At 48.1% G+C, this 27549-nt stretch overlaps 1 protein-coding gene across 1 annotated transcript; it reads left to right on the forward strand.

Moving 5' to 3' along the window:
- Positions 1–5677: 5677 nt before the first annotated feature.
- LOC309808104 (forkhead-associated domain-containing protein 1-like) lies at positions 5678–25807 on the forward strand (the record flags this gene model as incomplete). The annotated part of the gene is made up of 5 exons (XM_082628104.1): positions 5678–6025; positions 8280–8369; positions 9397–9501; positions 13699–13764; positions 25760–25807. Exons 1-5 carry the CDS (start codon positions 5897–5899, stop codon positions 25805–25807), a joined length of 438 nt encoding a protein of 145 aa, XP_082484230.1. The 5' UTR covers positions 5678–5896.
- Positions 25808–27549: the final 1742 nt, after the last annotated feature.

Below are 27549 nucleotides of genomic sequence, written 5' to 3' on the forward strand. Positions count from 1 at the left end.
ACCTTACAAGGTAAAGTTTTGCAGATATAAGGATTTTGAGTTGAGACTGTCCTCGCCCTAACTGCCATCTGTAAGTGTACTTATAAGTGAGAGACAGGAGGAGATTATATACAAAGAAGAGGCGGAGGCAGTGACCACAGAGGCAGGACTAGAGTGCTGCACCTACAAGTCAAGGGATGCCAGCAGCTTCTGTGGTTAGAGTCTTTTGAACTCCTTGGCTTTTCAGCTCCTAGGCTGTAAGATTTGAATCCGCAAATGCCCCAAGGAGAAAAGCTGCACCCAATGTCAAGCTTGCGTCTGTGTTTCCCTTCTCTCCAGAACTTGGCCCACATGTCTTGGTGTCTCTCTAACATTCAGATGCCAGCGAACAGATGTTTTCTTACTTTATCCAGGTTTTCTAAAATTTCTTTAGACTTCACCTGATCTTATGTTATTATTGAACTACCATCTCAATTACCCCTAGGAAGAAAATTTACAATTTTTAGAGAAAATGGAACCCTGGTACAGTGTTGGTAGGAATGTAAACTGGCACAGCCACTGTGGAAAACAGTATGGAGGGTTCTCAGAAAACTAAAAATAGAACTACCATATGACCTCGAAACTCAACTCCTGGGTATAAATCCGAAAAAAACAAAAACACGTGTTTTCAAAAACATGTATTTGAAAAGATACATGCACCCCAATGTTCAGAGCATCATTATTTGCAATTACCAAGATATGGAAGCAACGTAAGTGTCATCAAGAGATGAATGGATAGGGGCTTCCCTGGTGGCTCAGTGGTTGACAGTCCGCCTGCCGATGCAGGGGACACGGGTTCGGGCCCCGGTCCAGGAAGATCCCACATGCCGCGGAGCGGCTCTGCCCGTGAGCCATGGCCGCTGAGCCTGCGCGTCCGGAGCCTGTGCTCTGCAATGGGAGAGGCCACAACTGGGAGAGGCCCGCGTACCGCAAAAAAACCACACAAAAACCCCAAAACAAAACTAAAAAACACCCCGTGGGTAGTCAGAGGAGAGGACCGTCACAGCTCATCCCCCTGTGCCGTGTGCCAGGCATGATCTGAGCACCTGTACACATGTTAACTTATTAAAATACTTCTCACAATCCTATCAGGTTGGGACTACCATCACCCCGCATACAGACTGAACAAAAGGAAACAGAATATGGTGTCCTCCTTGTGTTCACAAAGCCCGTTAACTGGCAGAGGCAGGACTTGAAGGCCACAGTCCGGCTCCCGAGTCCATGCCATGCTTTACAGCCTCCAACTTCTCACGCTCATTCCTAGAGCCACCTGGGAAGGAGGAACCAGGCAACTAAAGACTGGGTTTGAATCAGACTCCACGTCTGACCAGCCACGTGATCCCGAGCAGGGGGCCTCGCCTCTCTGAGTCTCAACCTGGCTCCCTTGCAAAATGCGCACATTAATGGGAATGTCAGCCTTCAGCAACGCTGTGACGAATATCAGTGTAGCATGTGTGAACGGGCTTTGTAAACTCTGGAGTGTTCTGTGAGGTATAAACTACCCTCTATTCTCATTAGAGGGAATTCCTTTCATAACCTGCTCCCGGCTCTTGAACTTTGCTGTGCATCCAGTCAGTGCTGGATGATCTGGAACCAACAGCTGGTCTATTTATGGCTGAAAACCCACAGGTCATAGGAAGACAGCAGCACCCGAGCCCCTGGGTGGCCACAAAGATAAGGTCCGTGTCTCGAGGACCGATGACATGGTGGTCACTGAAGGAACAGGCCCCCTCCTGCCCCTTCCACTAGTGACAACTGAAAACCTTGGTTTCCCCAACACCCCGATCCAAGATCAACCCGACTCTGCCCAATGTTGGAGAAGTACCGGCGTGTCCTGCAGGCCTGGCTGGCCCCCTCTGACTGTGTGTTGCCTCTTTCCACAGATCAGTGCCCTACAGCAAGGCTACAACCAGGTGCTGTGCCAGACCCTGTCTAAGAGAAACTTAGAAATCACCTCCCTGAAGCACGAGGCCGAGAACTTAAGGAGGGAGGCCGCCATCACGTCAGGTGAGGCCCTTCTGCATTCAGGCCCCAGAGCTTCTGCCCTCCCCCTGCAGACATCACCAGTCAACCAGCACACCTGTGCCCGTGACCTGGGTGCAGCCTCAGGGATCACCCGTGTCGGTGCATTAGAGTTCACCGTCAGTGGAGGTTTCTTGCCACCCAGTTCCAAGGGCAGGGCCTGGTAAATATTTGAGAGAATGGTATCTCTTGGCTACAAGGTCTCCTGAGCACTGGCCCCACCAGGGAGAACACAGGTCGCCTTGTGGCTTGGGTGGTTCCACAAAGCAGCCTGAGTGCAAACTAGAGCGTGGACAAAATGGGGTCACTCCTTTAAGGCACCCATGGTCTCACCCATTTCAGCCGAGTGCACTTGGGCCTAAGGGAAACCATTTTCTAATTTTATCAGAGGTGGTTGCCTGATAAAGGGCTTGGGTTGGGAGAGGGGCAGCCAACGCACAGCTGTGACTGAGCTTTGATTCCCTGGATTCCTTCATTGCTTCAACATGTTTCTTGAGCTCCTACTAGGTGTCAGGCCCCGTTCCAGGCTCCGGGGAGGGAGAGCCAAGCAAGACAGTCAGATTCCTGTACTCACAGATTCGGGAGGGGGTGACAGACAATAAAAGTAAACGGATGAATAAACAAGCCCACTTCAGAGAGCAGTGGTGCTGTGGAGAAAATAAACTGTGTGTCGTGGTGGCCAGCGCTTCAAGGGGGGAGGCCGAGGGGGAACAGCTTAGTGGGTGTGCAACCATGGAACTCAGGTGGGACTTGAACCCGTGGGCTGGGACTCGAACCCAGTCAGACCCCACTATCTTTTTTTTTTTTTTTTTCTTTTTGCGGTATGCGGGCCTCTCCCGTTGCAGAGCACAGGCTCCGGATGCGCAGGCCCAGCGGCCATGGCTCACGGGCCCAGCCGCTCCGCGGCATATGGGATCCTCCCAGACCGGGGCACGAACCCGTATCCCCTGCATCGGCAGGCGGACTCTCAACCACTGCGCCACCAGGGAGGCCCAGACCCCACTATCTTTTAATCGAGATCACGCATCTGGTCTCGGGACTTAATAAAGCTCAGGTTCTTTATGTCTCATCGCAGAAAGAATTCAGGGAGAGACAAAGTAAGAAGTGGATTTCTTTAGAGAGAAACACACTCCACAGACAGAGTGTGGGCCATTTCAGAAGGCTAGAGGCCCCCAAATATGGGGCAGTTAGTTTTTATGGGCTGGGTAAATTTATAGGCTAATGAGTGGGAGGATTGTGACAACTCTAATATTTTGGGGAAGGGGCGGGGATTTCCAGGAATTGGGCCAACACCCACTTTTTTTTTTTTTTTTTCTGTACGCGGGCCTCTCACTGTTCTGGCCTCTCCCGTTGCGGAGCACAGGCTCCGGACGTGCAGGCTCAGCGGCCATGGCTCACGGGCCCAGCCGCTCTGCGGCATGTGGGATCTTCCCAGACCGGGGCACGAACCCGTGTCCCCTGCATCGGCAGGCGGACTCTCAACCACCGCGCCACCAGGGAAGCCCCACCACCCACTTTTTGACCTTTATGGTCAGCCTCGGAACTGTCCTGGTGCTGGTGCGTGTGTCATTTCGCTCATGTATTACAATGAGCCTCTAATGAGGCTCAAGTTCCCCTGGAAGCCGAATCTTACGCCCCCTTGGACCTAGCCGATTCTAACCAGTTTATGCTGTATCCTCCACGGCTATGTCCTTCTTTTAGAGAGGACCTGTTTCAGGTGGGAAAGGACAAGCCAAGGGCAAGAGAGGCTGCATGGAGTGTACAGGAGATTGTGGGGCTGGGCAGGGTCGGGGGGTCTGGGTTTTTATTCCAAGGGTGTTGGGAATCCAGTGGAGGTTTTTAAGCAGGAACTGACATGCCTTGTAGAGGATGGGACCACTCACAGACGAGGGGAGGGAGAGAAGCAGGTGACAGGGAGGAGGCAGTGAGCTTCGGAGGGGCACATCACTCTGAAAGCAGCCAGCGCGTAGCAGGTTACATGCCCACAGCTGTAGAAGCCAGGCATAGCATTGAGTCGCACGTGAATCCCCATCTCTGTATGAATCTGTGCTTTTCTTCTGCCTCACTCTGCAACTTAATCACACCCACACCCACCCCCTGCTGCCCCCAGGTCTCTACTTATGCTCCTCCCTCACTTGGGATGTCCTCAGATATTTTCTGAGCACCTCCCCCAGGCTAGGTGCTGTTCTGGGCACCAGGAATGGAAGGATGAACTCGCTGGTCCTCACCTTCCTCCCGTATGTCGGCCAGTGAAACCTCATCCAAGCATCAAGCCTGTCTCAGATCCCTCCTTCTCCGATCAGGGAGTCGGACAGACCTGGGTTGGGATAACGCTTGAGATGGGCTGGACCCACTCAAAGTGTGGCAAGCCCCAGAGGGATTTCCAAGTAACTGAACTGTGTCCTGGAGGCAAAGCTCATTTTTAAAATGAAATTCTGGAGCATTTTGTGCTTTATTTCATAGACATTCTTGATTGATACCTACCACTAAAACTGGGCCTGATGTTCTTTCAAGAAAAGAACCGTAGGAGATAACCCAATACCACTGCATTTATGCACCCTTCTTCCCACTTTTATTCAAAATGATACTACAATGCAAGAGGGAAGAGATATGGGGAGATATGTATATGCATAATTGATTCACTTGGTTATAAAGCAGAAACTAACACACCATTGTAAAGCAATTATACTCCAATAAAGATGTTAAAAAAAATGATACTACAGTAATGGAGTAGTTATCTATTGCTGCATAACAAGTTACCCCAAAATGTAATGGATAAAACCCTAACCAATATTTATTATCTCCCCCAGTTTCTGTAGTTCAGGAATTTGAGTGGGGGGTGACTTAGTTCTCATGAGTTGCAGTCAAGATGTCGGCTGGGGCATCAGTCATGTCATCTAAAGCCTCGGGGGGAGCCGGAGGATCCCCCTTCAGAATGGCTGCTCATGTGGCTATTGGCTGGAGGCCTTAGTCCCTCAGCACACATGCTTCTCTCTAGGGCTGCTTGAGTGTCCTCACAACACAGCAGTTGGCTTCCCCCAGAGTGAGTGATTCAAGAGGGAGCAAAGAGTTGGCCACAGTGTCTTTTATGACCAAGCCTGTAAGGAAACAGTCCGTCATTTCCACAGTATCATATTGGTGACCCATGGCAGCCCTATTCAGGGTGGGAGGGGCTACACAGGGCATGAATTCTAGGCGGCAGGGATCATTGGGGCCATTTTGGAAGCTGGCTGCCGAGAAAAATCATAGGCACCATGGAACAAACATAATTTAGCCACTTTGTGTTCTTGGGACATACCGTCTCATTTGACCCTTACAATAACTCTGTGTGGGACAGACAGTGGGAGGTGAAATAGCTTGTCCAAGACCACCAAGCTAATAAGTGGTAGAGAGGGTTCCAAACTCAGAGGACTCTGAAACCAACCACCCACCCCATCAATAGTGTCCAGCAGTTCCCTCTGCCACACGCCCGTCTCCTGGCCTCTGGAGAAGAATTCCTAGACCTTCCCTGTGCTGGGCCTTTGTTCCCCAGGCCCATGGTGTGGCCTCTCCTCCCAGCTTTGCCTGGCCTGTGCCCACAAGGGGCCCCCAAAGGCTTCTCCTCTCGCTGGTGCTGACTGCCCCTCATTCTCACTGAAGCCTCAAACCCTGTTCCGTGGACTTTGCTCTCATTCCCATTCCTGCTCTGGGACCCTTGGAAAAAGCCTCCCCAGTTCTAAGCGGGCACCGGTGGTGGCCCAGGCTTGGAAGGTCTTGTCCGAACGTTGGCTGACAGCCACGGTGTTGCCAATAATCCTTCCTGCCTCTTTGACCTCCATGAGTCTTTTGTTTTGGTTTGTTTGGTTCTTTTACAGAGATGGTGTCATCTTTGCAAAGAGACGTGTTAGTAAAGGATGGTCAAGTTCAACAACTAAAACAGGAGGTGAATCAACTGAAAAGTGAGAACAAAGAAAAGGATCACCAGCTCGAAGCCCTCAGCTCCAGAGTGAGTGTCGGGTCATCAGCAAATTGTAGCTGCGAAAAGCAGACACAGTGGAGTCACATGACACACGGTGGTGAGATGAAGCCAGTGCCCAAGGACACAGGGAGGGTAGCTGCTGGGCAGGTGGCCAACTTCTCTGAAGCCTTTCAAAGGACAGCGTGTATGTGGCTCAGAAGAAGCATAATAGATTTTCAAATCCAGCAAACATTTTCTAACCCCTATTATAAATGAGTTTGTTTAATCCCAGCAACAAACCCACCTATGAGCATATACTGCCATTGCAAAGTTTAACATTAAACAGAATACGATCTCCCTGTGAGCACGGATGACCACACGGCTGCATCGTGGTCCCAACACCGCTGGTTCTCATAACTGTCTTCACAGCAGAACGTCTGAAGATCCAGATGCAAACACGCAGACGCTCATTTCTTCCTTAGACTTTAGTGTGTAGAATGTCTCTAGGGAAGATGAACGTGGTAGGCAAGCAAAGAGCTTTTTACATGTAACTTTGACCCTTTGCAAATCTTGCCTTCAATGCTAACTTTAGAATCCTGCCTCTATAGGATAAGATTTCTCAGTATTTGCATGATGTGCCTGTTTTTGTGAGTCAAGGTAAAACCTCAAAGCTTTCATCTCAGGTGGCAACTCAGAGATTCCCAGAGGCTACCCGATAGCTAGGTCTGCATGGGGGTGGGGTGAGAACAGATCTTGAGGTTCCAAGGAAAAGGCACAGTAAGTAATACCTGGAACGTAGTACCATACCCAGTTTGGAGCTGGTGAAAGGCACTGCACGAGCTTTGGGATCAGACAGACCAGGGTCCAATCCCAGAGCTTTCTTTTATTGTAACTTATTTGGCCTCCATTTCCCCATCTGTGAAATGGGGATGACAAAATCGTTTTCCAAGAAGTGGGAGGCTGGTTTTAGTTGTGCTCTTCTGCCTCTGCCCCGGGTCAGCTGCCTGGCCAAGCCCTCTGCATTCGTTTCTCCCAAGCAGGGTGTCTTCCCAGGCATGTGCTATAGCTGTTTAATGTGGTGTGTGTGTGTGTGTGTGTGTGTGTGTGTGTGTGTGTGTTGGTGATGGGAAGGGGATGCAGAGCTGGTGCTAAGTAGAAGGAATCTGCAAAGACAGCACCTGCTTGGCTCTTCTACCTCCTGAAATGCCTTTGGATGATTTATGTCCCCGTTTCCTCTTCCTCGTTGACCTTGGAATGAGGTCCCTTCTCCTCTAGACTGTGCTGGCCAATAGCACAAGGGTTCGTCACCACCAAGGGTACTGCTCTTGTGAACATTTGAGATGCCTTTTTTTTAATGACATACATCATGTGTGTTAATCTTAGAAAAATAAGTAGATGACATTGAGAAGAAAAATTAAAAAGAGAGGAGAGGAAATGCTACCTTGAGAAATCAGTGTTAATATGTTCATGTCTGTTTTTCCAGTCTTGTTTCTATATATTGCCTAGAAATCAATCAATCAATCATTTTATAGTGAATTTATACTATGCACATTTTTTAAATTTTTAAATACTTATTATTTTTCCATTCTAATAAATCAACGCTCTTATCATTCGTCTTAAAAGCTACATACTTTCTCCTGGATGTACCCAGTGTTATAAGTGGTCTGCTGTTCTAAACAACACTTGGGTTGTTTCCTCTTTTTTTTTTTTTCTTCCACTGTTACTGACAATTCTGTGAAGAGCATCCTTGAAACTACAGATTTACTTATTTCTCCAGTCATTGTCCTTAAGGTACATTCCTAAAGTGGGAATTGCTGGGTCAAAATAAGGCACATCCATCCTTATGCCCTTAATGCCTGTTGCCAAGCCGCCCTCGGGCAAGACAGCTCCTTTTACCCCTCCACACCACTCAGGGCAGTTGTGTCTTTGAGATGCAACCTGCACAAAAGCCCTAAGATGGACCCCAGCTCACTGGCTCGGCCCCCTCCACCCTCACCAGTCACAGCGTGAAAACATCCCAATTCCTGCACCCTAAGTACCCAGAGTCTACAAAGCTGGATTTCCCCTGCAGTGAAGTTTGCTGGCTTTTGAAGAGGAATTTAGACGCTCTATTCCTCAGAACTCATGAGAGGCATGAACTGGGAAGGACTGCAGGATCCCCTGCTCCCATCACACAAATGGTCTCGCCTCTCAGAATTCAGAGGTGTGATTGGGTTATACAGCAGGAAATACTCCTGGGCGTGAACACAGGTACTTGGGACCCCCAGCCAAGCCCCCGTGGCCTTGTCCTTTTTCTCCACAGTGCTCAGTGCTGAAAGAAGAGTTACAGAAGGAAGATGCCCAGAAGGAGAAGTGGGAAGCCCAAGAGAAAGAGTTAAAACTCTGCAAAACCGTGCGTTGAACCTCCTGACCCCTCGGTGTCCACTGAAAGCCTAGATTGTGGCCTTGAGGGTTTTGGAGGGGTTCCTTGGCCCATTAGCTAGCACAAGCTCTGGGGCTTTCTGGGTGTTTGTCTGTTAATGTAGTCTCCTAATTCTTTGATTTGCTGGCCTCAAAGAGATGGGTGGAAAGACCATGGAAAACACACTCTCCCCAGATTTTCTGGGCAGTTGGCTCAAGGCCCCTCATCAGGATTCCCCTGGGGAAAGGGATGGGAGGTGGCCACCATATGCTGCTAGAAATTCACCGTGGTCCCTACCCCTGGACTTGTGATGCCCAGACTTTCATGATCCACTGTCACAAGTTTTATCACAGCCCTGAGCACTGCTATTAACACAACTCTTCTTGAAGTATTTTTACTTAAATACATTCAATTTTACAACAATTCATAAAAACAAAATAAAAAGCAAATGTATCACTGGCCTTGTATGGAAGGTGAACATAAAAATGAATACAATGAAAAGATGACCACTCAATGTAAATGTTCACCCCCTGTACCGGCCCGAACCCTCGTGCACATCACCAGGCATACGTTTTCCATCCGTTGGGAAGGACGGTGCCTGGGACGGGGGGAGGAGACGTGTGTTCTTCTCTCTGTCAGGAGCACACTTCTCTGCCTCAAATGAGAAAAAAGAAAAATGTCATTGTTCTTTTCTTCCAAACTGTGCCCATTGTGTCTTCCAAACAGCCCTTATTTAGATTGAACTCAAACATATACCCCAAGGAAAGAGATTCTAATGAGTGGATAGGTATCTTGTACTGTTTAATCCAGGATCCATACTGATCTTCTAAAGAAACTCAAATTTTCCCTCACCCAGCCCTTTCATTGCATCCGTTGAAAGAAAGTCTACTTTGCCTCAAATACGTGGAATTGTCCCCCAAGGGAAGGAGTTAAGCGAATCCCAGACTAGGTTTCTGCCTTAATGAACCGGATGAAATGAGTTGTGCAGTTGACTTCCCTGTTGTTGGAACTCTTTCAGCAAATCCATGACATGGAAAAAGAAATGAGGAAGCTCAGGGTGGAGCTGAAAATGAGCAGTACCGAGCAGAGCCTGATCTCTATGACGCTGTGGGAAAAGAGCAAGGTATGGCAGGGACAGGTCGGCCTGGGAACCACTCTGGGGCCAGCACTCCACCTGCATCATCTCTGTTCATCCTCACAATGACCCCATGCGGTCTATACTGGTATTAACCCCACTTTACAGTTGGGAAAACTGAGGCTCACAGAGGTGAAGGAAGTTATCCAAGTTCACTTGCATAAAGTAGTTGTGGCAGAACTTGAATCCAGGTCTGCCTGACTCCAAAGCTCCTGTGTGTAACCACAACCCTAGACTGCCTTCAGATCTTAATTGTGAAATTATCTAAGAAAGAATTGATCCATTAAACCAAGTTTGCCAATGATGTTGTTCCAACTTAAATTCTCATATTGATTTTTTTTTCTTTTTGCTCCATCATTGAGAATGTTTTTAAAAATCTCAACATGTTTGTCATTTGTGTGTTTCTTCTTTTAATATGAACGATTTTTGCTTTATATATTTTGAGGCTGTGTTACTAGGTGCATATAAATTTAGAATCCTAATACTTCCTGTAGAGCAAAACTTTAGATCATCATGAAATGTCCCTTTTCATCTCTACTGGTGTTTCTCCCTTAACGTCTCCTTTGTCATTTAGCTTCATCACTGGCTTTCTGTTGGTTAGAGTTTTCATACCATATCTTTTTCATATGTTCTCTGTCAATTTTTGTCTTAAGGTTTAGACATATGCCTTCAAATAGCGTATCATTTTTACAAAATACAGTTTGACAATCTTTGACTTTTAGTCCATTTATATCATGTAATTACTCGTGTACTGGGGTTTAAATCTACCTTCTTGCTCAATACCACTTGTACCATCTGTGGTATGTTCCTTTTTCTCTCCTTTCTTGCCTCCTTCTGAGTGGATGGTTTTCTCTTATTCCACTTTCCCCCTCTATTAGCTTGGAAATATTTCACTTTTTTACTATTCTTTTAGTAATAGTAAGACAATAGCATTCATCCTTGACTCACCAAAATCACACATTAATTAAGTTTTTCACTCTTCTACTATTCTCTTAGTAGTCATCCTGAAGACTATAAAGTGCATTCTTTTTTTTTTTTTTTTTGCGGTACGTGGGCCTCTCACTGTTGTGGCCTCTCCCGTTGTGGAGCACAGGCTCCGGACACACAGGCTCAGCGGCCATGGCTCATGGGCCCAGCCGCTCCGCGGCATGTGGGATCCTCCCGGACCGGAACACGAACCCATGTCCCCTGCATCGGCAGGCGGACTCTCCACCACTGCACCACCAGAGAAGCCCTGCATTCTTAACTTACCAAGAGGCAATAGTAGTTGATAATTATGCCCTTCTCCTTGACAGTGCAATGAGTTTCAAACACCTTAACTTCACTTACCCCCTCCAGATTTATAAGCCATTGCTGTAATTTTCTAAACTCCTCTTGATAGTTAAAACCCCACAAGACATTATTAGTGTTTTTATATAGTCGGTATCATATCCACACATTACCCTTACTGTTGCTTGTCTTTTCTGCATCTCTGATCACACACCTGGGTTCATTTTTCTTGTGTCTGAAGAATACCCTTTAATGTTTTCCCTCATTGTGGCTCTGCTGATGATAAATTCTCAAATGTGCCTGTGTGTCTGTCTGGAGATTTATATTTAACCTTCATTCTTAAAACACATTTGACTGCGTATTGAATTGTACAAGGGCAACTCTTTTCTTTCAGCACATTAGATACAGCATTAGATATGTCACTATTGTCTTGTGGCTCCTATTATTCCTATTTAGAAGTCATCTGTAAGCCTAACTGTTGTACCTTTGCATAATCTGTCTTTTTCTCCAGTTGCTTTTAAGATTGTCTTTTCCCTTGATTTCCAGCAGTTTTATTATGGTTTATCTAGGTGTGGATTCAGTTTTATTTACCTCGTTCAGAGTTCGTAGGGCCTTCTTGAATCCCTGGTTTGGTGTTTTGCCTTACTTCAGGCGCTTGGGCTCTGTACCACACAGGCAGTGGGGAGCTCCTAAGGCTTCTGAACAAGTGACTGATGCAATGACATTCGTGGACAGTAATCAGGGTGAAAATGATAGTTACAATTTCTCACGTACTAGGCGTTACCTTGAACATTTCCAATCTCTTCATCTTCACAACAGCGCTGTGATCTAGAAATCATCCTCTCCATTTTACAGATGAGAAAGTCAAGGCTACTAGTTACTAGTAAAGTAGCCCAGTTGCACAGTCGGTTTTGTCTGACTCCAGGTTCGTCTGACTTCAGTGACCCTGGCGTAGCAAACAGCCACATGCTACTGTTTACACTGAAATTAATGAAAATTAACTAAAATTTTTAGTTCAGTTCCTCCGTCACACCAGCCCCATTTCGAGTGCTCGATCCCCAGATGTGGCTGGTGGCTGCCGTATTAGACAACACAGCCTCGCTCAGAGTACCTGTACCATTGCAGAAAGTTCTGTTGGACAGAGCTGCCTTACAGCTGGGTAACTCTCACAGTACCGTTAAGATTGCACTGGAAGAAACTAAACTCGAGGTGAGGAGGCCAGTTGCCACAGTCCAGCTTGCATGTGAGAGGGGTTGGTGGACAGGCGTGAGACCCCCGAGTGTGAGAGAGGGAGCAGGGCGGACGCTGAGGGTGACTCTGAGGCTTGGGGACGGGAACGGGGGCTGTTCATGCAGAACACAGACAGGGGCAGAGTCCAAGGCTGGACTTCGCTTTTGCAGCACATGAAAAAGGCTGCTGACATAGAAGTCAGAGCATGTTTAGACCTGGGAGAAAACTAAGGCCCAGAGAGCTTAGATGACTTTTCCAAGGTAACGGAGCTGGGTAGAGGCTCTTCCACTGGACCACACTACTCAGAAGAAAGCTCTTAAGGGCTTTTCTGGGTCTTTTATTACATCCCTGTGATCCCCCTCTTCAGATCCCTAAAAAAACAGCCTGTGAATTTGTTTCAGCACAAAAACTTTCCATTTATTTACGAGAGTTTGCCTCATTTCCTGTTAGTGCCAGGGCCCAGGGCTCAGCAGGTGCATCCAAGAATTGAGCAGCTGCGAGGCCTACACTGGCCAGCCAAGGGTAGCGTGGAGCACTCCCAAGCTTACCGTGCGTTGACTGTTACCTTAGCAAGGGGGGAAAAGTAGGCAAGCTTCTCCACTTTAAAGGCCTTCCTTTTCAGGCTGCAATTCTTAATAGACATTGCTTTGGCAAGCCTCCAGAGAGGTTACCACCAGTGAGTGTGCTCCAAGTGGTGACGACAAACAGTTATGATAATAAACCCAATCATAACATTTCCAAGTACCCATCACGAGTTATTAGAACGAGACTGTACGGCGGACATTCCCGTCCACCTTTCATAGGTTACAACAGTACTTAACACTCTCACAGAGCCCTTAAGCACTATTCCAAACATCGAATCCCCACAATGACTCTATGCAGTGATACTAGTATCATCATCCCCATTTGACAGATGAGGACACTGAGTCACAGAGCAGTGAAATAACTTTCCGAGTGTCGTACGGCTTGTTAGGGACCAAGCTGGGATGGGAGTGTGCGGTAGAACATAGTTGAGCCCCGGGTGCAGAGCTCGGCCCTTTCCCGTAGGGGGCAACTCCCTGTGAGTTTGCCTCCACCCTGTGCATGCCTGTGACCCCTGCTGCTGGGCTGCAGCTGTCCCTACCCCTCAGGGACTCCCCCACTGCCATTAGCCCCCCCAGAAGAGTTTCCCCAGAGGGCATGATGATCACATTAGCAGCAAGCCCACGCTTTGATCATCCTTTCAGGTGGAAGAGAAGCTTCGGGAGGATTCCAGAAGAAAATTGCTTCAGCTGCAAGAAATGAGGAACAGAGCAAACCTCATTAAAGCCAATTTGGAAAGGGCAGTAGGTCAGGTAGGCGTGCTGCAGAGCCCCTTCACGGGCCCGTGCTCTCCACGGAATCCCGCACCCAAGCGGCCGGCAGGGATGAAAGAGGAGGAAGACGGCCTGCCTTAGTTCACCCGCTTATTTTCTATACGAAGAAGTGTCTAGAAAGAACTAGAGCTGAGATTCTATCTAGATCTAGAGTCTGAGCTCTTAACCACGATGCTCTACTACTTCGCTATTAGTTACTAAGCTAAGCATCATTTTTCTGTGTTTTGAAGAAAGTTTCGTGAACCTTTGTCCCGCCCCCAAAGGTAGTGGAAATGACTCCTGCGTTAGTCCTGTCCCCCATCAGCTGCAGTTCCCCTTCCCCTCATTTCAGATGAAGATCAACAGTTCTTGGGAAACTCAGCAGTATTTGCTGCAAGAAGAGTTACAGCAGCATCTGGCAGAGAAGGAGAAGCTGACCGAGGAAAGGCTACAGCAAGAGGAGAAGCTGAAAGCCAGAGTCAAGCGGCTAATGGCAGAGAAATCGGTAAGGTGGTCCCCGTCCTTCTCTTTACTACTGGAAACTGATGAAATGGGCTTTCCTATGAGAAACAGAGGGCATGTACTTAGATGGAGGAATCTCAGCAACTCCTTGTTGGGAGCTAAATTAATTAAAGAGGGTGAATGATGTAGGAGGAATTAACATGAAGCTTGAATCCTAAAACTCAGAGATCAACTTGAAGATCAACTTGAAGAGGCAAGGTTATTGAAATGTCTAGAAATGGTACTTTGTTTATATACCGCAGCTGATTTTATTGATAGAAATCCCAGTCGTTACTGCGGGTCCTGTTTTGTGTCTCAGTGAGTGCAAGACCAACCAATAGTATTTCAGTCTTTTGCTTTCTCTTCATGCATATCAGGGGAAACACATGGCCAAAACGGCTACTTACTTTTCCAGAAACCAGCCAATTAGAGGATAGTTTACAGTGGCGCCTCTCAACTCAAAGCTGTCCACAGATCATATGGGGATGTTGTTGAAATGCAGATTCTGACTCAGCAGGTCTCGGGTTAGGGGAGCCTGGGATTCTGCATTTCTGAACAGCTCCCAGCTGGTACCGATAGCACAGCTCTGCAGACTACATTTTCAGCCACAAAGTCTGAGAAGAAGGTTTTCCCCAAGTTGGCCGATAAGAACAACCTGGGGCTTCCCTGGTGGCGCAGTGGTTGACAGTCTGCCTGCCGATGCAGGGGACACGGGTTCGTGCCCTGGTCTGGGAAGATCCCACATGCCACGGAGCGGCTGGGCCTGTGAGCCATGGCCGCTGAGCCTGCGCGTCCGGAGCCTGTGCTCTGCAACGGGAGAGGCCACAACACTGAGAGGCCCGTGTACCGCAAAAAAAAAAAGGGAGGGGGAGGGGGCTTTTTTAAGGATATAGGGGTGAGTGCCTCATAAAAACTGGGAGCTGAAAGAGAGCCTGGCCTCGAAATAGAACTGGTAAGCCATCAGATCTCAGGCATCATCTCTTTTACACACACACAAGCATGCGCACATGCACACACAGGCCGTATCTCCTCTCTGTGTCTCTGTGTGGCTCCCCTGATCTCTGCTCTCTCCAGTCATGTGACAGGAAGGAATGACCTCATGGTCCCCCAGTTCAAAGGACCAGCCCAGGAAGCAAGTAGCATCTTAGAGCCCATAACCCCAAATCCTGGGAGTGACCATCTTAAAAGCCCAGCCCGTGCCAAGTGCCCGATCAGCTATGACCAGGGACAGAGTCACACACATGGCTGCCTGGATCCAGGAGTAGTGCTCAGAAAAGGGTTAGACAGACCCCCTAGAGTATGCTGCATTTTATCCTCCTAAGACATCAGAGACATAAAGCATTCAGTTCAGTAACAGCTTTTCGAGAGAAAGTCCATCCCAATGAAATTGCCTATAATCAGAAACTCCTGGTTCAAAAAAAGATGCAAATGTAAGAAGAAAACATTATCTGTGTATCTGGAAGAGTGTACACCAAAATGTGAATAAGGTTACCTGTGGGTAGTGTGATAATGGTGGATCATTTTACCTTCGTTTTGCTCACGTCTATGTGTGTATATAAATATTTTTTACAACAAAGATTTTATTTTCAGTAAAAAAAAATGCCATTTGAGAAATATTTGGGGATCTCCCTACAATTATAGAGTTTGGGCATTTGTTGCTCTTGCTTGTTGTAGGTTGGAGCCAGAAAAGGCACCCCAAAGATGGACCAAGGAAGGGAGATGCTGAAGAGAGAAATGTCCAGCAAATCCAGCCAGAGCCTTCTGTTTTCTAAACCTGGTGGAAGGAACTAGAAACGTCGCCCCGCTGGGCCTCGCATGATCCTCCGTGAGTCAGTGTAACTCTTCTGCGTCCAACTACTAAGATGCTTTTTTAGGACATTAAAGGTTGCTACCCTAGTGTGTTGCTTCCTAGACTGGTATTTTGCACAATACTGTATTTTGGAGTGTGTGAGGAGAGGGGTTCTTTTCACAGATATTATGAATGTAAACATACACAGGCATATGAAGAATAAGTTTGAAATTCAGACTCCTAGGCCTGGTAGATGCAATTATGTGTTTGGGTAGTGACAAACCCAAATGTCACACCTCCAAGGAGCTCTGAGAAGCCCGCAGTTGAGAAAACCCAGGGCGTGTACTGGGGCCACAGGACAGAATGGTAACCTCAGGGCTGTTGGGGCCATGGTATAGTGCATTTATATCTGAATTGATTATAATAAATGTGAACAGCAACCAGTTTTATCGCTTCCATAACAGTGAGTCATGTTTATATGGCGCTCTGCGGTGTTCAAAACACTTCTTGTCTAATCCTCTCTCAAGCCCTGGGAGGTAAATAGCATTATGTTCCCCATTTTACAAAGGAGGAAGCTGAGGCCCAGAGAGGTTAAATGGCCCGTCTAAAGTCACACAGCTAGTAAATTGAAGAATTGGGGCTGGAACCCAGGTTTCTAACTCCATCTCACGCTGCCCATTCTGCCGCACCAAGACAGCCCAGTAGGTCAAGTCCCAGGCCATCAGGACAGACCAAGTACCCAGTCATCAAAGAACACACACTGCCCAGGTGGACACACCCCTTTCCTGTGGTGTTTGAAGAGACCCTCATTTTTGCCTTCTCTCCAGCCATCTGTTCTCTCCCTGCCTTTCTTGTACGGCCAGAGACCACCAAACAAAACAGGAGGAAGAGCCAGAAGCCATGAATATCATTTATTTTTTATTTTTAAAAAGCCACAATAAAAGTATTTTGATATTTTAAAACCAAATGCATTCTTTATACTGATTAAAACTAGAAGGAAATGGGAAAAATGATTGGCATGATCTTCCACTAAAGGTACTTCTTACACAGTGAGAAGGGGGAGCATCACCTGACCTTAAAAATAATCTTGAAAATCCCAGCAGTTTTCCATAAAGAACATATTACTTATACTGTACCATATCCCCAAAATCCAAAACAGCAATCTCCAGCACCAGAAAAGATCACTTGGTCAGGCAGTAGTTAAGTAGCTGGCTCATGTTTGGAAGCCAAATTGTGTGGGAAAAAAATACTTCGGTTGAATACAAATATTTGAATTTGCATAAGTTAAATGTAATGCCTATGTGGCTCCACTGTATTTGAGGTCTTTCAAAGGACGTGTTAATCTTTATCATATCAACATTGCAACCCACAATGGCAATGTCCTTTCTTCACTCCTTGAACTAGATGGTTCTTTAGGTGTCTCCTCAGCCACACACCGCTTTCTCTGAGAATGCACATTCCCCAACCAGGTTTACCCTACCTACTGCTGCTCTCTTGGCCACACCTGACTGGCTGATCAGTAGATATTCTACCCAAGCCAGACCAATCAGGTTTCTCTTCTAACCCAAGCTGGGCCAATCAGCACCTGTGCCCTTGATATTTGGAAGTGGGACATGGAGTTACCACACAGGTCATTAATGGCCCGGAGCTGAAAGTCTTGATGCAGTTCCCAGCTGGGGTGGCCATTTCTCCCACTGTGTTTGGAGAAACAAAGCCAGTCTTAGAAAGAGATGGCCAGGATAGATAAGCAACAGGTAGAGACAAGAAACCAAGACCCAGGGAATTCCCTGGCAGTCCACCCTGCGCTTTCACTGCCAAGAGCCCGGACTCAATCCCTGGTCAGGGAGCTAGGATCCCATAAGCCACACCGTGTGGCAAAAAAAAAAAAAAAAGAAGAAGAAACCAAGACGACCCCCAGAGAGACAGTGCAGCAGACACTACAAGCCCCTTAGTCATTGCCTCCCTCTACTGTATAAGCAGCATGCGAAATGCCCTCATTTCCCAGCCTCCCTTGCAGCTAGACCTGGCTGTGTTGTTCAGTTCTGGCCAGTGACATGCAGGTGAAGGCCCTGGGCAGGGCTTCCCTTCTGGAATTAAAGGCAAGGCTTTGCTAGGAGAAAGTTTTTCTCTTTGTCCCTTTGCCTTGTCTCCTTTTCCTCTCCTGGAGCTCGGACTAGGAGCTGGAGCAGCCATGTTGGGGATCACCAGGTAAGAAGCAAGAGACCAAAGCCCACCTCAAAGGACAATGGAGTGGAAAGACATGAAAAGCCTGGGTGGGAGCCTAGTGGCATCACTGTGCTCTGCAGTGTACCTGAACTGCTTACCTCTGTACATCCTGTTGTATAAATAAATCAATCCTATCAGTTTAAGCCACTGTGGTCAGATGTACCTGTTTGTGCTGTGGAGCAAATCACTCAAAAGTTAGTGACTTAAAATGGCAACTATTAGTTCTCATGATTCCAGGCGTCAAGCTGGCCACTTGTACTGGTCTGGTTGGTTTGGCTGGGGCTAGTTTAGGGTGGCTTCGTGTACATGCCTGCCTGGTCATTGCCAGGCAAGCTGGGTTAGGACAGTGGTTCTCAACTGGGGGCATTTTGCCACCCAGGGGGTATTGGGCAATATCTGGACACACTTTGGTTGTTAAACTGGGGTGGGGGTGATACTATCATCTCGGGGTAGAGGCCAGGGATGCTGCTAAACATCCTGCAGTGCACAGAACAGCTGCCCACAACCAAGACTTATTTGATCCAATATGTCAATAGTACCGAGAATGAGAAACCCTGGTCTAGAAAGGCCTCAGCTGGGACGTCGGATTCTGCCTGGTGTGGTCCCTCATCACCCAGCAGGCCAGACCAGGCCACGTGTGGTGGGTACAGGTTTCCAAGAGCAAGAGGAGAGAGAAAGCCCCAAAGCACACTCTTCAAGTCTCCACCTGCCATGTGTTTGCCAACATCTCATCAGACAAAGCAAGCCACATGGCTAGAGTTCATTTGGGAGGGGCTCCAAATTTTTACCATCTACCCACATCCAGGTTTCTGTTATTTAAAGCTGAAGGCAGCGCGCGCCCAGAGCGTTAACGGGCGGGGGCGGGGGTGTGGAGTTGGGAGGTCAACTGGGCCTCCTGGTAGCCTCCCTGAGTTCAACCAATCCAGTGAGGAGAAGCCGTGGGCGGGGCGAGCTCCGCTGCCAGAGCGGCGTGAAAAATTTCCCAAGGCAGAGCGAAAACCTTTCCTGAGCGACTGAGCATGCCCACTGGTGAAAGGTCCAGCCCAGTTTTCACCACATCCCAGACTCCAGAGGGACTTTTCTGAAACCCAGAGAATTGACCATGTCCTCAAACAGCTTAAAAATCTTCCATGGCTCCCCCATGCCTCCTCAGGAAAAAAAGATCACACTTCAGTGGGTTTTTTATGCTTCATCCTCAACCAATTTCTTCAGCCACGTCTCCCACTACTTTTGCAAGAACTCTTTTGCTCCACGGATGTTGAAAACTTGCAGCTTCTCATACATACCATGTTCTCTGTGCACACAGGTTCACCTACCTGCGATTCTCTGCCCAGGCCCTCTCTACCGGGATAATTGCATCTGTGCTTTCTAGGTCTATGAAGCCAGTCATGCTTCATCCCTCTGGCATAGCTCTTGTTTTTTTTTTTTTTTTTTTTTTTGCATCTTTGTTGGAGTGTAGTTGCTTTACAATGGTGTGTCGGTTTCTGCTTTGTGGCAGGGTGAATCAGTTATGCATGTGCATGTGTTCCCATGTCTCTTCCCTCTTGCGTCTCCCTCCCTCCCGCCCTCCCTGTCCCACCCCTCTAGGTGGTCGCGGGGCGCCGAGCTGATCTCCCTGTGCTGTGCGGCTGCTTCCCACTAGCTATCTATTTTATATTTGCTGGTGTATATGTGTCCATGGCATAGCTCTTCTTATTCTGTGTTGTGAATATACTCTATGTGCTCACATGTCTTATCTTCACTAGAATGTGAACTACTTGAGGGCAGGGGTCTTGGCATATTTTATACCTGTATGGAACTCTAAGACCGACCAGGGTGCCTGGCACAGGATAGACACTCAATAATTGCTTATTGAATAAATGAATGGATTATGAGCTCCATGAAGGGAAAAAAAAAAAAAAAAAGCTGAAGGCATTCCAACTGATGCAGAAAGTTGCCCTGATTCCTGATGACTTTCTGGTTCCTGGTTTCTTTCCTTGGAAAGGCCCATTCCAATGCCTGCCCTTGGGTTCCACTAGGACTTTTTGTATCACTCAAGATTCTCTGGTTGCAACCAACAGAACTCTCCTGTGGCTAACTTAAACAGAAAAGGAGTTTACTGAAAGGAAATGTGGAAGGTTAGAGAATCAAAGGGCAAGCAAAGCGGAGGAGTCTGGACAGGCAGGAGCCATCTTTTCTTCCCTGTAGATGTCCCCTTTTTTGCTTCAGCCGGTTTGAGTTTCTGTTATTTGCAACCAAAATGGCATTTACTAAGATGCTCTGCACAGCCCCAACTGGTAGCTCTGAGAAGCTACCAGCGACCTTTCTTTCCCCTGACGTTGTACCAAGGGACAGCAAGGTACCTGCAGTTCCCCCCCAGAACTCCCAATCTTCTGATCCCCCAAGAAGCTAAGCCAAACAACTTCCTTCCACCCTTGCCAATGGGGGCCCATTTGGATTCGTGACTTTGCAGATAAGGTGCCCTTCTCCAGCAACTTGGCAGAGCCAGCAGTGCCTGCTGTTGTGGAAACCAGGGTCATGAAGTGTCTACGGAAGAAAACAGCTTCCCCCGGATCCGTGTTGCAAAGTGTGTTCCTGGTAAGTGGAGTGGTTTCCAATTTTTTAGCGTCTTAGGAATGAAAGCAATACACTAACGATGAGAGGAAACCCAAAATCTGCTAATGCATTTATTTTATTATTATTATTATTTTTTTTTAAATTTATGGCTGCATTGGGTCTTCGTTGCTGCGCCCGGGCTTTCTCTAGTTGTGTCGAGCAGGGGCTACTGTTTGTTGCGTTGCGCGGGCTTCTCATTCCATGGCCTTCTCTTGTTGTGGAGCACAGGCTCTAGGCATGGAGGCTTCAGTAGTTGTGGCTCGCAGGCTCAAGAACGCAGGCTCAGTAGTTGTGGCGCACGGGCTTAGTTGCTCCGCGGCATGTGGGATCTTCCTGGACCAGGGCTCGAGCCTGTGTCCCCTGCATTGGCAGGCGGATTCTTAACCACTGCACCACCAGGGAAGCCCCTCATTTACTCTTAATGCTTCCCCCTGTTGAGGACAAACAGGAGGAAAAAAGAAAGGGCAGGGCTTCCTTGGTGGCGCAGTGGTTGAGAGTCTGCCTGCCAGTGCAGGGGACACGGGTTCGTGCTCCGGTCCGGGAGGATCCCACATGCCACCGAGCGGCTGGGCCCGTGAGCCATGGCTGCTGAGCCTGTGCGTCCAGAGCCTGTGCTCCGCAGCGGTAGAGGCCGCAACAGTGAGAGACCCACGTACCGAAAAGAAAAGAAAAAAAAAAAGGGCAATAGCAAGGTTCCAAATGAGCTGAGAAATGACCTTCTAAAAGGGCTCTCAATCTGGCCTCTGGTAGATGTCTGTCGGGGTTTCTGCCCAGCCTAGACCCTCCTCAGGAGAGAAGACGTTTAGGGCTTACAGTGGGCTGACTGGTGGCCCCAAAGATCTCAGGCTCTAATCCCTGGGACCTGAGAATGTTACCTTACAAGGTAAAGTTTTGCGGATATAAGGATTTTGAGTTGAGACTATCCTCGCCCTAACTGCCATCTGTAAGTGTACTTATAAGTGAGAGACAGGAGGAGATTATATACAAAGAAGAGGCGGAGGCAGTGACCACAGAGGCAGGACTAGAGTGCTGCACCTACAAGTCAAGGGATGCCAGCAGCTTCTGTGGTTAGAGTCTTTTGAACTCCTTGGCTTTTCAGCTCCTAGGCTGTTAGATTTGAATCCGCAAATGCCCCAAGGAGAAAAGCTGCACCCAATGTCAAGCTTGCGTCTGTGTTTCCCTTCTCTCCAGAACTTGGCCCACATGTCTTGGTGTCTCTCTAACATTCAGATGCCAGCGAACAGATGTTTTCTTGCTTTATCCAGGTTTTCTAAAATTTCTTTAGACTTCACCTGATCTTATGTTATTATTGAACTACCATCTCAATTACCCCTAGGAAGAAAATTTACAATTTTTAGAGAAAATGGAACCCTGGTACAGTGTTGGTAGGAATGTAAACTGGCACAGCCACTGTGGAAAACAGTATGGAGGGTTCTCAGAAAACTAAAAATAGAACTACCATATGACCTCGAAACTCAACTCCTGGGTATAAATCCGAAAAAAACAAAAACACATGTTTTCAAAAACATGTATTTGAAAAGATACATGCACCCCAATGTTCAGAGCATCATTATTTACAATTACCAAGATATGGAAGCAACCTAAGTGTCATCAAGAGATGAATGGATAGGGGCTTCCCTGGTGGCTCAGTGGTTGACAGTCCGCCTGCCGATGCAGGGGACACGGGTTTGTGCCCCGGTCCAGGAAGATCCCACATGCCGCGGTGAGGCTGGGCCCGTGAGCCATGGCCGTTGAGCCTGTGCATCTGGAGCCTGTGCTCTGCAACGGGGGAGGCCACAACAGTGAGAGGCCCGCGTACCGCAAAAAAAAATAAAAATTTAAAAGAGATGAATGGATAAAGAAGATGTGGTACATATAACCAATGGAATACTACTCAGCCTTAAAAAAGAACGAAATTTTGCCACTTGCAGCAACATGGGTGGACTTGGAGGGCATTGTGGTAAGTGAAATAAGTCAAACAAAAACAAATACTGTAGGATATTACCTATATATGGAATGTAAAAAATACAACAAACTACCGAATATACCAAAAAAGAAGGAGAGTCACAGATATAGAGAACAAACTAATGGTTGCCAGCGCGGAGGGGGAGGAGGGTACAATACAGGGTGGGGAGGTGAGAGATGTAAACTTCTGGGTGTACGATAGGCTCAAGGATGTATTGTACAACACAGGGAATATAGCCAATATTTTGTAGTAACTGTAAATGTAAAGTAACCTTGAAAAAGTATATAAAAATTTTTTTAAAAGAAATCATATTGAAAATTGGAAACAATTTAAATGTCCATCAACAGGAAAATGCACATATAAATTATTGTATTTCCCTAGATGGGAATCCTACATAGCGAGAAAAAAAAGAAAAAGAAAAAAGGGATGCCAGCAGCCACCAGAGCTGGAAGAGGCAAGGGATGGACTCCTCCCTAGAACATCCAAGGGAGTTTGGTCCTTCTGAAAAACCTTGATTGCAGCCCAGCTGATGCTGATTTGGGGCTTCCAGCCCCCAGACCCATGAGAGAATACGTTTGTTGTTTTAGGCCACTAAGCTTGTGGGAATTCATCACTGTGTTTAGCAAACCAACACGGGGCTCAATCTTCAACTCATTAGAGACCAGCCCCCCACTTTGATCTGAACACTTCTGGACTCTTCCTATACGGCAGGAGTGCTGTGGGAATTGCACAAAGGACCTTAGTTGTTTTGTATGTGTGGAAACAATCAAGTAGAAAATTATTCACGTTGTTCAGAGAATAGCTCATGGATGTTTAGTACATAAAATATGGAGCATGGATGCACCTCCGTCTAAAAGGAAGGCAGGGAGAATGTTAGCTGGGAATGGTAGCAATAGGCTGGAGCCCTGAATAGTGCCTAGGAAGACAAGGAAGTTATCTGCAAGAGTAAATTAAAACCAAAGCAGGAGGTCACTTTCACCTCAAAATTCCCAAAGGCACACTCGTCCTGCTTGTTCACTGGTTCAGACTTCTCAGAGCTCTCTATCTTTTCACTACAGAAAAAGCTAAAAAGGTAAAAACCAGAAGACCCTGGCCCTTCCTTTCCTCTCCGCCGTGTTTTTGTTCTTAGACTAAATATAAGAAAGGCAGAGACAGGGGAGAAAAATCAAAAGCCACCCACCTCACCTGTTCTTGGGCCCTAACTGGCCCCAGGGCTATGAAAGAGCAAAGAAAATTCCCCCCAGCACTCCCACCCCACCCAAAAGGAGGAATCTCAGCAGCCATATTGGTGCCATGTGACCTCCACCCTCTCAAGTCACAGCTGATAGGTATGTGTTCACCTGACCAGGAGAACCAATCAGAAGCTGGGCTGTGGTCGGCTCATCTCTCCCAGGTCCTGGGTTGGGCAATGTGGTATCAGGGATTAAGGGGCCACAGGTGAGTGAAGCAGGGGACGTACCTCAGCACAGAGAGAAGCTGATTGCTGAAAGAGGCCGACATGAGGATGAGACCTCAGACATAGCTGTCTCCTGATGACTTTCTGGTCTTTGGTCCTGATGCCTTGGAAAGCCCAGCTGTACTTCTGCCCCTGGGTTCCACAAGAAATGCTGTGTCCTCCCAATAAATTCCCCTTTTAAGGTCGGATCCTAAATGTAGTCCATGTCCTTGAAGGCGCGCCCTGCCTTTGCATCATATCAGGCAGTGCTGGGCCCACAGTGGATACTCCACCTGGTCTCGATTTTGATTTTCACTTTTCTCAGACCAGTTACAGTTCTGAAAAGGGGAGCCACAAGCAGATGATTGAGATAAAGATCGTGTTGGAGCACAACTGTGACTGCAGTGCAGAGCGCTGCCTGGTGTGTGTGTGCAGCTAAGTCAGCTGCTTCCACCCACAGGTAAGTATGGAGCTCCACAGATATGTGCCAGGGTACTGTTCTGGGCTCTGGGGACAAAGCATGAAGCCCCGCTCTCCATGGGAAGGGTCCTTGCTTGAACAGTGTTTCCCAAAGTGGGTCCCGTGGCCTTGGGTGACCATGACCATGGTCATTGTGGACTGGCTACTTGCACTGGATCTAATCAACTTGAAAGCCACCAGGGAGCCACGTGCACAGAGAAAGCTGGTCTGCAAGAGGAGACTCATGAAGCAGAGGTTCACGGAGAAAACAGTCCTTCAGAGAAAGAGGCAGTTCTGGGCTCTCCTTAGCCTGGCCTCACTCACTGTCCTATAGGATGCCCCAGGCTACTTTCAATAAAGCCCTATCTTATGCTTAAACGAGTTGCAGTGGGTTTCTGTTGCTTGATGCCCAATGTTCTGAGACGCCTTGGCTCTGGATGAACACGTGTGAGATGGGAACTCTAAACTAAACCCACAACTGTGGAGCAAAACTGAAAATGGGACACAGCTTTATCCCTGGAAATGGATGGATCAATCAGACCACAGGCCATAAATGGGCAGTACACGAAGAGCCCTTCTGAGGATTACTGGTCTCATTTGTTGCCTTAAGGGCCCTGGCCAGGCCCATTTAGCTCCTAGGACAAATTGTGCTGAGTATTTAAGTGTGGAGGTACAAAAGGACAGCCCCTGTTCTGTATGCAAGCGCAGAGGGCGAGAGATGGGCTTTCAACTGGGGAGGACTTTGTTTTCATCCAAGCACTGCTGCTTCCTAGAAGGATGATCGTGAGCAAATAATGGGATCCCTCTGAGCCTTCCTCTCTACACCACCAAAATGGAGTTTCCTAATTTTTGTGTGTGTGTGTGTGGTACGCAGGCCTCTCACTGTTGTGGTCTCTCCCGTTGTGGAGCACAGGCTCCAGATGCACAGGTCCAGCAGCCATGGCTCATGGGCCCAGCCGCTCCGTGGCATGTGGGAACCTCCTGGACCGGGGCACGAACCCGCGTCCCCTGCATCGGCAGGCGGACTCCCAACCACTGCGCCACCAGGGAAGCCTTGGAGTTTCCTACTTTTGAGCACCTGAGGAAACCACAGGCAAAGTGCCTAAGCTACACCTGACACAGAGTGGAGGCGGGGGTGCGGGGGGGAGTTGCCACGTGGTGGCTGTGACTAGACCACAGTCTCCTGATGGAGAACTTGAAGATACAAGCACTTCTCCAAGTGTGAGCCTCACACTCATTTCTGAAACCGTGTTTTGGGAAAATTCACCAGGCGCCACCAATAGTTTGCAAGGAATCTTCATATAAAGCCATCTCAGGAAAACGGCAGCAGGGCCACCTAGGTAAGACCAGTTGAGGCAGCCCTGGGGTCAGCCTTGCACAAGGCTTGGTTCCTCAAGGCACGTGATGGCAACTCTCATGACGTCCGTTTTGTTTGTTTTCAGTCTAACGCCGAGTTGTCTGTGTACTCAGAACTAAGTGGCTGGTACTAGGAACCACGGCCATCAGGAGTTTAGCCACCCTCTTCCTGGTGAGTCCCCAAGCACATTTCCCAGGGTTTTAATGGGAAAACGTCCCTGATGAGCTCCATTTGGGAATCTCCAAGTTAAACAGTCTATTCATTCAACACATTTTTATTGAGCACCTACTATGGGTCACATGCTAGGGATAATCTGCAAACAAATGGATCAAGTCCCTGCTGACACAGAGGGCACATCTTGGGTGGAGGGGGGACATAAAATAAACCAATAAATAAAATATGATGCAATGTCAGAAAATGAGAAGTGCTGTGAAGACAAATGAGGCAGGGTAAAGGACAGATGAGAAGGGATCACAAATCTGGGTGATCAGGAAAAGTCTCGAGGGAAATCACATTGCAGAAAAGTGACGAGTGAGCCACATGGATACCTGGGTGCCGAGAATTCCAGAAAATCTCTCAAATGTTTGTGCGCATTATGAATCTCCAAACAGATGCTGTATGACATCACATTTCCCAAACCCATTTGGCCACAAAACTCTTTTTCCCCACAGAGCATCTTCCAGGGTCAGCTTTCACAGAACACCCTGCAGGGAATGGTGATGGAGCCAAATGTGATATTCTGCAGGGGGAGAAACAGGCCCAGAGCAGACAAGGGTTGCCCATAGTCCTACAGCTCATTGATGAAGTCGTCCATCAGCTTTCTCGCTAGGTGGCATTCAGATCGCAGATCACCAGTAAGGGCAAGCCACTAAGATGGCCCAGCAGCGCCTGGCAGTGGTGGCGGTGGGCAGCGGGGTAGAACCAAGTTCATGGGTGCAGGATGAGCCAGGCACAGGCGCCTGGAACCTCCAGCTCAGACCCCCCTGTGTCCACTCCCCGACAGGGAAGCGTGTGCCTCTGATGGGAAGCCTGCACCCCCTCATGACAGCCTCATGGCAGAGGGATGGATGCTTTCCAAAGTTCTTGCCACCTGTGTGGGTGGTGGTTCGCAAGCCACCGTCAGACCATTCAGAAGCACCTTTCATGCTGAGCCGACAGCAGAAAGCCATTCCCCGGTGTCTTTGTAGCAATGCAGCTGGCCTAGGAAGCGATGTCCCAGAGTGCCTGAAGATGGGATGGTACGTGACAGCGAGCCACAGCACATCAGGCTCAGATCCTCCAATAACTGAAGGAGAGTAGTGGTCAGGAAACCTGCTCTCCTTGGACATTGCGAAGCAAGCTGACCCAGAGAGGGAGGGAAAGATAGGGAAATACGAGCACACAATACACAGATGCAAATTTCTCCAGAAAAGCCACTAGAGAGAACATGTATACACGTGCACCAGACACCTTTAAAACGTAGCCCTGGCAACAGGAGTTTCCTTGGGACCAACCCGCCTGACTGCCATGTGTCTCATCAGACCCCTGGAACTCTGCACTTTCCAGGAAGGCAGTTAGGTGGATGACATGCTGATACAAGCCGACCAGCTCCCAGATGCAACATGTGACAAAACGTTCTCAGCTTGCAGTGACACTGTTAAGGATTCAAGCCAACGCCAGAACTGAATGTTCTCACCTCAGATCAGTGGTTCTCAACCAGGATTGGGTTTGCCCCCCAGTGGACATTTGGCAAAGTCACAGTGGCCGGAGGGGGAGCTGCTGCTGGCATCTAGGAGAGCAGGGATTCTGCTAAACACCCACCAATGCATAGGACAGTCCCCACAACAAAGAACTGTTCTACCCCACAGTCAATGGGGCCGAGTTTGAAAAACGCTG

Source organism: Mesoplodon mirus (genome assembly GCF_964341445.2).
Source record: "Mesoplodon mirus genome assembly, chromosome: 7".
NCBI classification, from domain to species: domain Eukaryota; kingdom Metazoa; phylum Chordata; class Mammalia; order Artiodactyla; family Ziphiidae; genus Mesoplodon; species Mesoplodon mirus.